At 37.8% G+C, this 12,155-nt stretch overlaps 1 protein-coding gene across 1 annotated transcript in view; it reads right to left on the bottom strand.

Annotated features, from left to right (window-relative positions):
• RAB1A (RAB1A, member RAS oncogene family) overlaps positions 1 to 11,659 on the bottom strand; it is a 28,419-nt gene extending 16,760 nt beyond the window's left edge. The window contains exon 1 of the mRNA XM_021699044.1: positions 11,285 to 11,659. Coding sequence (XP_021554719.1) covers positions 11,285 to 11,307 — 23 coding nt within the window. The 5' untranslated portion in view covers positions 11,308 to 11,659. The remainder of the gene's footprint in view (positions 1 to 11,284) is intronic.
• Positions 11,660 to 12,155: the final 496 nt, after the last annotated feature.

The raw sequence follows: 12,155 nt of genomic DNA, 5'->3' as shown, positions 1-12,155 counted from the left end.
TAACAACACAAGCATTTTAATTTAAAGAGGAGATAATTCAGTGAGAAAGCTAAGAAAGTTAAGGTAAGACTGACACAGATTAAGGCTAGACAGGGGTAGGTTTGGGGAAATTAACAGCCTTTAACAACTGGATGGTGGGGCATCAAAGATAATAGCAAGTGAAAAATTTTTTGCTATCAGTTTCTCCTGTAAGTCAATTCATGGTCTACTTTAGCAATATTGGAGATTCTTTATTTCCATTATTTAAGATCTGGACATAATCTTTTTTTTTTTTTAATATTTTATTTATTTATGTGACAGAGAGAGACCTCGAGAGCAGGAACACAGGCAGGGGGAGTGGGAGAGGGAGAAGCAGGCTTCCTGCGGAGCAGGGAGTCTGATGCGGGACTCGATCCCAGGACCCCGGGATCATGACCTGAGCCGAAGGCAGACGCTTAACAACTAAGCCACCCAGGCGCCCCTGGACATAATCTTGATACCTCTACCATTTTTGTATGCAAGCGCTAACAGAAAATTTTCTGTACCTTTAAAAAAGACACTATTGTGAGTATGAAGCATTATACTTTTAAAAAGTTACTAAAATAAACTTTGGTTCAAAATTCTACTTAGGTAAAATGGTTTCCTTCTCATGAAGTTACCAAACTGCATACATAAAATATGTAGTAAGGAAAGAATCTGCTTATGTCTGAATCTAAAATGCTACTGGGAATTCTAAAATTTCTAAAAAGACTGTCTATGTGAAACACTCTTATGTGAAAAGATTACATTTTGTTTAGTATAACCCATTTCACATGTTTTTTTTAAATTTTCACATACAAAAAAATATGGGGGAAAATGGGCACTTCTAAATTTTAGGATTGCAATTGATATTTTCTTCTTTATACTTTTTTCAAAGTCTGCAGTAAGCTCTTCTAACTCTTATAACAAAAAAAAAATGAGGAAAAAGTGTTAATCAGAGGGATTTTTCAAAGACTTAAACCTTTGCAAATTTGTTCAGCATAACTGTCATAACACAAATGATTTCTAAGTAGGTAGAGTAGGATTGCGTTTATAAGCAAATAGCATTGGCACATTCCCAATATAGCCACAAGTATATGAAGTCAACTTTTTGGATTAAATGAAAATAAACATTTTTTTCTTTTATGAAATAAAATTTAAATTATCATACAGTTCACATATCAGTGAATACTTTTTAAGGGGAAGTTGACTGACATTAACAAAACTCTCAACATCCCACCCTTTGGAAGGAAGAAAAGACAAAAATAAAACAGTGGAGGGACTATAACATAAAGCTGTTTTTATCCACACACAGTACCCCCAAAATACAAATTTCATAATGTCACCTATAATATAAATATACCTTAGAAAAGGCCTACTATTTTTAAAAAGTTCAGTGGAAAGTAAATTTGTTTTTCATCTGGAACAAATTCACTTGCATGAAGGAATCCTGTTATTTTACCTTTTTATAAATGTCATACTTGAAAATAGCCTAAAACTAAGCTCACATATAAAATTTAAAACAAAATTATGACCATGATATCATGACATAGTAGCCAAACAAATTCACTATTAAGCTATACACTATTAGACTTTGGGGTATGGAATGATTAATTAAAATTTGGGCTGCAGTTAATTGTGTCTGACACCAATTTTTCTTCTTCACTCATTTTAAGTATGCTCCACAGAAAACAATTCAAAATTGACCATCAGGCTGGAGAAAAGAGGTTTCCAGTTCCTTCACATGTTTCTACATTGTTTGAATTTTATAAAGCACGTATTACTTTAAGGGTTAAACTAAATAAAAAACAAAATAAACCTTCAGCCATGGACAAAAGCAGTCTGTTACTCAAGAAAAACAGTCAAAATAATCAATTATCAAGAATCTGAGAATACAAGTCATTCCTCCAAATTTAAGGAAATAGCCAAGCAATTTTTTAAAAACTGTCCCCATAATCTACTAAGGCTACACATTTTTCTTTGATATTTAGAGACAATTACTTTTCCAGGTTCCATTTTAGCTCTGTTTAGAACAGTGTTCCAAAAATTCAAAGCAGGAATTCTGAAAATGAAGGAAAGTTTGGTAGTGCTAAAGAAGTGGCAAGCCATACAAGAGGACAAGAGAGTAGATAGATGGTCTCACAACCTATATAACAAGTATTTGCTGAAAACTATTCCAGGGAGGAGGTGTGTTATCCTCTACCTCTTCTACCTTTCAAAGCCTGCATGGGTTTTAGAGCTGGAAAGACCTGTATTTGAATCCAGATTCCATCGCATACTAGCTGTCAGATCTTGAGGCAAGGTACTCACTGACCACCATGAGCCTCAATTTCCTCATCTGTAATATATTCCATTAGCACCCTCTATCACTCAATTAAGCTTCTTGTCAGGATTAGAAATAATGCCTCTAAAACGTGTAGCACAGTATCTGGCACATTACAGGAGCACAGTAAGTGGCTGTTATTATTATTCTTCCTTCCTCTCTCCAAACTGCAAGGTAACTTGATGAAAACCTTCAAGAGCTTTGACAAAAACTTTGAAGCTATTTATCCAAAGCTTCTGTTCAGATAGCTGACAAGATATCACAGGATTTTACTATTGTAATCTAAAGTAAAAGTTTAAAAGTTACCCAACTAACAGCTGTAAGTACTATGATCACACCAGTCACAACTCCCAAAGCCTAGTAACACATAAAATAGTAACAGGGTCTGCAGCAATCGTGCCCTCTCTAGCAAAAGAAAGTCAGTTCTTTGCTTCACTTGCTTTACTCACAGAAGGATATTCATGACTTTTAAGGTGCCAAGTATAAATATTCAGGAACAGTCAGGAGGGTAGAAAAACTGAGAATGGATGCAATAATTAACTTCAAGCCTAAAGAAGCTTTAAATATCAACCCAACACAAGATGTGAAGGAGAAAGTCAAAGACAATATGTACCTCATAACATGTACTTCACAAACCCTTAACGTTTCTAAAAAGACCTCTCTAATCATGAATTTTAAAACAAACTAACCACAGAAATGTTAGTCATTTAATTAACTGGCTCAAATTTTAAATTCCTAGAGTTAACCACAATAAATTAGAAAGGGCATACTAGGACTGTGAAATCACAGGCCCTTGAGTTAAAATTCCAATTCTGCTAATTACTCTGAATGCCCTTAGGCAAGCCATTTAACTCTTCTCTGCCTCTGTTTCCCCATCTGTAAAACTAGGATACATTTCTTCACAGGATTGAGAGAAAGAATGTACATACATAAAATTTCCGGCTGGTGGTAACAACTCAAATTGTTAGTTGTTGACCACATCCCACAACTAGCACCAAGGGTTCTGGAAGGTCCTGCTGTTCAGTGCTCTGTTACTCTCCAGCTAAACCAAACATAAGTAAAACTTTCTGTTAATGATAGAAATCATAGGCCTTTTCTCTAAATCTTTTGTGCTATTTTGCGATTCTATTCTTTCAAAGTATCACAAGATTTAATCTGTGCTAATACTATGATACTGATTATACTTGTTTAAGCATTAGTCATGTTCTTAACTAATTGGTAATGACCTGGGAGCAGAGTCCATGTTTCATAATCAAAAAAACACATCAAAAAACAGAGAAAGGGATGGCTGTTTTCTTTACCAAGCTTTCTTCTAAGGTTAAATTAACTCTGTGTGTGCATGTGCATGCATGCATGCGTATACACACACATATAGGTATACATTTACTGGAAGATTTTTTTTTAAATCTGTATTGAAAAAATTGTTAAAGTAGACAAAAACAGACATAATTGTGTGATGATTAATCACGTGTGAGAAAAGCTTTAAAATTGAAACCACTCGCCACTTACATATATTCTAACATCCTTTATTAGAATATACATGTCAAATAACATCGGCATAGTACTGTACAGTTTACTCTGGAGACTCAGAACTGAGGTGGTACTAACCACATTTTATGGATAAAGAAACAGGCTCAAAACTCATAAATAACTTGCAGAGGTAAGTGGCAGTCTGAACTTAAATCTAGGGTTTGTAACTACAAATGCCGTTTTTTATCACACCACATTCCTTCAATGATATGTTTTATATACTCAGATGATAAAAATATCAGTAAGTTAAGTCATACATATAAAACCTATCAGAATGAATCAAACCATCTATGAACTAGCACACAGGACCTAACCAAAAATAAAGAAAAGTGTGATTCACTGTTTAAATTAATTTAGAACATTTGCATTAAGTAGAGAATAAGTTAGCTCAGCTCAAAAAGCATGATAAATTTTAGAGTTCAGACTTCATTAGCTTTTAGGAAGTGATGAACCCAACTGCTCTTTATGAAGACAGGTGCTAGCTACCAATCTACAAATAAAGCATTAAATAATTATGCATAGTGTATCTTTCACAAAGTTGCTTCAAATGTCCTTTTGTAAACCTAGCTATTCAACTATTTTTATAAGTTCCATCAAACGCTTAAGACTATATTAAACTTGGCTAGGCATTTACCCTAACTACATCCATATGGATTCTGAGGTAGCAAAGATACTACAGAGATGACCTATTGCTCTTAATGGGAACGCTAATGTTCTGTGAACTTAGTATGCCTCTGTTTCGATGATCTTGGAAACAATTCATATATTAAAAACTTAATGAGAAACAGAAAGGTAGCATTTTAAAAAAAGAAAGAACAGAATAGGTCATCAAAATAAAGCATGCCCAAACACAGCTCATATTTTAAAACTAATTAGTTCAGGATACCAGATTTTAAATTAAACTGTCATTTTCAGGTTTTCACATTTTGAAAGAGTGGTAATAAACATTCTCTTTTCTGTTTTCAATCTCCTTAAATCAGGCATTCTTAAGGTTCATGAATAGGCTCAGGAAAAAAAAAGCAGCATGCACTTTTATGCAAAATGTTATGAGCATGTATGCACAAAGGGAGCAGGTCCACAGAGTTCATGAAATGCTCCTAGGGGTACATGACCATAAATGGGTTAAGAATAACTGCCCTATATACCCAAAGACTGCAAGAACACTAATTCAAAGGGACACATGCACTCCTATGTTTATAGCAGCATTATTTGCAACAGCCAAGATATAGAAGCAGCCCAAGTGACCATCGATTGATGAATGGACAAAAGATGTAAAAAATATACATTTATATATAATGGAATATTATTCAGCCATAAAAAAGGAATGAAAACTTGCCATTTGCAACAACATGGGTGGAGCCAGAGTATAACGCTAAGCAAAATAAGTCAATCAGAGAAAGACAAATACCATATGATTTCACTCAGATGTGGAATTTAAGAAACAAAACTAACAAGCAAAGGGGAAAAAATGAGACAAATCAAGAAATGGGTTCTTAAATAAAGAAAACAGTTACCAGAGGGGAGGGGAGTGGGGAATGGGTGAGATAGGTAATGGGGATTAAGGAGTGAATTTGTTGTGATGAGCACCAGGTGATGTATAGAAGTGTTGAATTACCATAGTGTACACCTGCAACTAATATGACACTGTTAACTAGAATTAAAATAAAAACTTAAAAAAAAGAGTAATTGCCCTCAATCAAGTTGTTGGACAATACAGGCAGAGTGGAAAAGACAAAGAATAATTCCATTTAAGTACTAGTGTTATTCAAAGGAAATACATTCAGACAAGTTGAATCCATCACTGTTTCTGGAAAACTTCAGTTACATAATGTATTCAACTTCACTTGTAAAGCTCACTAGTTTGAAGGGCAGCCTGCATAAAATGCCCCGTGTGAAGACCTTATGCCAAGCAGAGTAAGCACTTGTTAAGTACTAGCTACTATTAAAAAACGGTGTTTCCGAAGGTGTTCCCCCTTGTGAGCAAAGGCACTTACACTTAACACTACCTGTCAGAATTAGCAATCTACAAACAAGGAACAGACTAAACTTAATCAGAACCTATCACAACCTTGGATTTAATAAAGCTGAGTGTTCTGACCACCTGAGCCAACCAGCCACAAAACTACCAAGGAAAGCTTCATTTCATACTTCTCCTTTGTACCCCATTTCTTTAATTATTAAAGTCAGTCAACAAACCAACACTTGTTCTCTTGCTCCTCAAGACTATTATTTTTTTTCAAATATCACCCCACCATTACCCTTTTATAATCTGAAACACTCACAGAGCAGTTCCAAAGAAAAGCCAAGACCTAGGTGTTCTTCCCTAAATTCTATTCTAGACATCAAAGAAGCAGTACCAGCTCCACCTTCTACAGGAAAACAGTGGAACAGTCTGACCACTCCCTTCTCCCTGTAAGATTAAAAAAAAAAAAAAAGGGCATTTTTGCCTCTTTTATTTTTTTAAAATATTTTTATTTATTTATTTGACAGAGAAAGACAGCGAGAGAGGGAGCACAAGCAGGGGGAGTGGGAGAGGGAGAAGAAGGCTTCCCACTGAGCAGGGAGCCTGATGCGGGGCTCGAACTCAGGACCCTGGGATCATGACCTGAGCCAAAGGCAGACGCTTAATGACTGAGCCACCCAGGCACCCCTTGCCTAACTAACTCTTACTAAAACTCCAAAACTGAGTTCAGACAGAGTGGTAAAAAACTGATAAGCAACACATCTAAAATATCCCATGCACTGGCATCCAATACCCATTTTTGGCTTATTTTCATCTTCAAATACTCAAAGTACTTTTTAGCAAACCTTAAAAAAAAAAACCTAAAAAACTTTAAGAAGGATTTTATTTGACCTTAAATATTTTCATATATTAGAGACAAAAGTAGATAACATTAGCAAAAGGAATCTATTCTTAATTATTAAAAACGGAACTATTACAACTTTAAATAGTAAAACTATCATAATCGTATAGTCAAAAGTGGCCAAGAAAACATATGTACACAAGGGATTGCTAATAGGATGTGACTATAACAAAATGTCAGACCACAAATTACTAAGATTGCTTCCAGAATAAAAAAAAACTGAACTATCCAAGAAATAAAATCACTTATAAAGCAAAATTCTCTTCAAAAGTCAATTAAAGTTGTCAAGAGAACATTTGATTCTGAAGCTCTTCCATCCTTAACATTATTTTTTAAACTTTAAAAATTTTATTTGGAGTATGTAAGAAACTGTCAACAGCTCTCATTTTAACGTAATTATGAAAAAGAAGAAATTTTTAAATGCAAAATTTCAGTTATCTTCAAATGATCTTACAAGATCATCTATTCACACAAAACTCTGAAGATTCATTCTGTGGAGATTCTGTACAGCTCCTAGAAACTTACACTACCCAAAGAATCACATCTGCTGATTCTCTACAGACATTATGAAATCATATACCCAATAGTGAGAATACTGGTTATTATTCTTCTTTAAAATTTTCTGAATTTTTCAAACCACTACCAACACCACCAAAAAGTCATCAAGACAACCAACAAAAAGGCAACTTACTTTTAGTTGATTTATGCTTCTTTTCTAATAAAAAAAGTTCTAAATAAAAATTATAAAGCCAATTATGACATACTTAATGAAATTATACTGACAGACAAGACTGATTAAGTTGCTTTTACATTCAAACCCTTATATTAAAAGACAGATTAATTCAAAGCACAGTGCTAGCAAAAAAAAAAAAAAGTCAAATGTTCCTTAAGTCTACTATGACAGAAGAGCTGTTTATAAGACTGATTAAATCTTGAGCCATAATCTTAAACATCACTCCGGAGCCATATTAAAAAACAAAACAAAACAAAAACAAGGCATTTACTATAAAATTTTTCTGCATTAAAGAACTACAGTTGATCCAAGTAGACTACTATAGTCCTTCCTATTATAGTTAACTGGTATATCCATGATAGGTACACATACTTTATTAATACATTCCTTATAGATGAAGTAGCCGAAATGATTTCCTTGACACTAAAAAATCCACTAAAAGCTAATGGATTAGAACAAATGTTTCTGGTATGAGAATAATGTTAAGCATTTCTTAACCAGTATGCTGAAATAATCACTGCCTGCTTCACCACCTAGCTCAGAAAAATCAAAATCTTTCTTCACATCTCCAGAAAAAAGAAAGCTCTGATCTTTTCCATCTACTTTTTCCACTATTCAGATTCCACTTCCAGTTGCTTTTTCTTTTTGTTTGTACTTGAAATTCAGACAAGTCAGTCATTACCCTTAATTTCTATACCATAAAGATAATCCAGGGTTGTCATTTCTCTCGTATTAGCCAAATAACATAGAAAGTAGTCAAAGGGACAACTTAAAATTTAACCTTTGACTGATATATTTCTTTTTCTCCTCACTCCCAAACCAAACTTACAATTTAAAGATCATAAAGTAAAAGCATTCGATAAAAAAAGCTACCAACAGGTAATCATTTGTCGACCAATAATCTAAAATCCTGTTCTTTCTGACAGAACCAAACCTCTTTTGTCAAGAACCCATTTCATTACCAAATTCAGTGGCACCCATGAAGAGTTCTAAATGTTTCCAAAAGGAATAAATTAGCAGATGTTAAACCAAAACCAAGGAACATTTAGACTGCACTTTTAAATATTATCTAGTGTACATCACATCAGCATATAATGCATGTGCTACAACAAACATTATAATGTATAATATACCTAACATATATGTAGCTACAAATGTATAATATACCTAACATATATGTAGCTATAAATGCTAACATATATGTAGCTATAAATGCTAGCTATTAAGACATCATGGAATCATGAAAGGCACTCACCCATTAAAAGTTTTAATTTAAGAAAAAATTTAAGATTTTAAAGTTTAGAACAAGGTATTAAAGTAAACGGACTTGTATTCAGTGATAAAACTCTAAGATTTTTTTCATTTTCTCTATTTTCCAATTTTTCACTAATTACTTTTATGACGGTAACAAACTTCATGAAAGACAAAACGAAAAAACTGCTGAAGTCACATTGTTAAAAATCTGCCTGCTGGTTGCCCTTGTGACCTTCCCTAATAAAATATCCATCACCTCCTCTCCAAATAATTTTCAGTAATGCTCCTCCAAAGGTTTTTCCAAACTCCTATTTCATAGACACGGTCTAGAATATAAATACAGTAGACCTGGTACTGGCATAGTCGATGGCAGAAAAAGTATAAAAATGATGTCTGGGTTTGATTCTGTTAAGGTCATTAATCTAACCAATGGTTTGGCACTGTATATACTTAAGAATTGCTATCACTGCCATTTATTAACCATTCTTCCTTCTTCCCCCTTGAGAAATCCTCCTCATTCCCTGCTACTTCTCTAAATCTGCTAATATTTCCCTTAGAAGTCTCCTTTCTATAAATTTTTCCTGAACCAGACTAGCCAACCACAGCCCTCCACCCTCCTTTGAAATCTTCTTGCTCCTATCCATCCTGCACATGTGGAACAAACTAGATCTACTGGTATTTGACATATATAACAATCTATTTTCTATATCCCATTATAAACTCCTTGAGGGTAAGGATCATATTCCTAAATCCTAGCACTATTAGAATGTCATATATGATAATGACATATACCACCTAGAGTGCTCTTACGTTTTCTTTTACATACACTTGAATTTCACAACTACCCTGATAGGAATAATGACTCCTACTATCCTATTTTACAAAAGGAGAAACAAATTCAGAGGCTAATTTGTCATGGTTCTGTTCAACTAATCCTAAAGATCTATTTATAATACTAAGAATATGCAGCAAATATAAGAAACTCCCTGAAAAGAGGAGGTTTACAAGTCTCCATAAGTGGCAAATCCATGTACTTTATTGTTGCCAGGAAAACCACCAAATTAGGGACCTCAAGTTCAACTCTCCCTAACTATGCAAAACCAACTCTGTCCTGGGGAGTCCTTGATAAAGAAATTAAAAACTGCCAACATAGCAAATATGGCACTATGAGAACACTATCCTCAACTTCTTAAAGTATATAAAATTCTAATGGAATACAGTGGCTTCTGTTTAGTGCAAAAGGGGACATTTCAGCATCAAACCACCATATTACAAAACTTGAAGTCAGAATGCATTTTGCAAGAGCCATGTGACACACACATGACAGTCAGCTAAACTGATAGGTGGACCTTTTAGGGGAAATGTTTAGCAGTAATTGACCAAAGCAGCAAATACACTCAGCTTTTAAAACACTGATTTTTGCTTAAAAAAAAAAAAAAATCCCTCTCTCCCCCAAAGCCTTCTGACGCTGAAGAGGAATACCAATCAAATCTCCTCCAATCATTCATTAATTTATATACGTAAACTGAAGGAGGATTTTAAAGGTCCATTAAGGAGGAGCCCAACGAAGTCTTCCCAAGGAAAGTGAACACCAGTTCCCAGGAAAGGTGTCAGGTGTGTCACATATGCTGTGTTGACTTCTTGAGTAAGCAAGAAAAAGAAATGCATTAACTTTTCATGACACGTCATGGAACCTCACTCCCTATCTTTCGAGCATTCAAGCAGGTAACCCAAAACCTACAGATCATAGAGCCCGTTCGTTTCTTTCAACTTGACAGCAGTCTTCCTTTACTTTGATAATATCAGAAAAATGTTCCTACGTCTTAGAGGTCTGTTTATTTTTTTTTTCTCGACCTACAGAAGACAAAATGACTTCAGTGTCCTCTAAAAAAAATTCTCACAAATGCCCAGGTTTTCAGGAAGGCAAATGGGCCCCTTGAGTTCTTGAAGAACTCCAGAAAATAACTTAACAACAACAAAAAAACACTAAAAATTTAAAATCTCTTCTCACCATCTACTCATTCCCCTCAATCCCACGCAGTCCTGAAAAGCATCCATATTACCTGCAACCTGGCCGGGAGGGTGAAAGAATAGAGCCAACAAGCTCAAGATTTACAAGTAAAGCTGGTTTCCACCCAGACGATTCTGACAGCTCCGCAGAGTGCGGGCGCAGGGTCTGACAGTGCCCTCTAGGAGAGCTCTCCCACCCTAGCCTCTCCCCTTAAAAACAAGTCTTCCTTCAAAAGTCACTGCCTCCGCGTTAAGCTACCCCTTCCCACCGCCGACTCCCAAACGCCCCAACCCCCTCAAAAGACTGTTCCTCCGCACCGGCCGGGCACTCAAGGCCTCCAACCTGACCTGTCCAGGCCCGGGCGGCTCACCCATCCGGCCCGACCCCTCCCCCCGGCCGCCCCTCCTCGGTCAGACAATGGGGCCCGACTCCCGGCCGCCAGCATCTCCTGCCCTACCACCCTCACCTCACCGAGGCCGAGGCCCCCACCCCTGCCTCAGCCCTCCTCGCTCCCCTTAAGCTTTTCCAAGCTGGCCCACGGACCCAGCCGACCGGTGCTCTCCTGCACTCACTATTCGGGATTCATGCTGGACATGTCACTGCAGCTGCCGCCGCCGCCACCGCCGCCCTTGCTGCTGCAGCCGCCGCCCTGACCCTTCAAGCCACGGGTAATCGAGAGAGAGGAATGAGATAGGCTGTTCCGGGAGAGCAAACGTCTTTCCCCACTCCGTCCCCTTAGAACACAATCAGCAGCCGCCGCCACTCAGCTATCGCTTCCACCCAAAATGGCCGCCGGCGAACCAGGAAACAGGAAAGCCTTAGACCGAGGGGTCTTTACACAGCCCGGAGGGCGGCCGCACCGCGCGGCACGCCGGGAAAGAGAGTTCGAACACCGCAGTGGGCGCCGAAGACCTACGGCGACGCGGCAGCCGGGACTCAACTTCCCGCAAAGCTTCGCGCCTCTGGTGCATGCGTATTTGAGAGCTTGTCGCCCGCCCCATGCCCCACTCTCTCACCTCCCCCTCTTGCCCCTCCCTGCTCCCCGCCCCGCTGACTCGCTGGCTAGGACTTCGCTCGGACTCCCCCTAGCGGATTGGCTAAGACCGAGCGGCCCTGGTGATGTCATCAGTGAGACGTGGCAGGCGGGCGAGTCAGCGCCCCAAGGGGGAGGGGGAGGGGAGGAACAGAGGGCGGTGTCGACCGCGGACTGAGGTTGGGCGGGGGGTGGGGGGGTGATCTGGGGACTCCGAATGGTGAGGAGAGAGGGTTAGCAATCAGAGCGACTGCCTGAGAACGGAGGCGGGGAAGGAAGGCAAGCTGGAGTATACGCCTGGCCAGTCCTTCCGCCTGTGCACCCTTGGCTGGCCGGACCAGCCTGAAGCTTGAGCTTTCCAGCTGATCTCAGTACGTCGGCGCTGAGGACAGAAGAGGAGTCGAGGGGCC

Source organism: Neomonachus schauinslandi, chromosome 10, assembly GCF_002201575.2.
Source record: "Neomonachus schauinslandi chromosome 10, ASM220157v2, whole genome shotgun sequence".
In the NCBI taxonomy this organism is placed as follows: domain Eukaryota; kingdom Metazoa; phylum Chordata; class Mammalia; order Carnivora; family Phocidae; genus Neomonachus; species Neomonachus schauinslandi.
The sequence above is the reverse complement of the archived record's forward strand: the minus strand, read 5'-3'. Positions and strand labels throughout refer to the sequence as shown.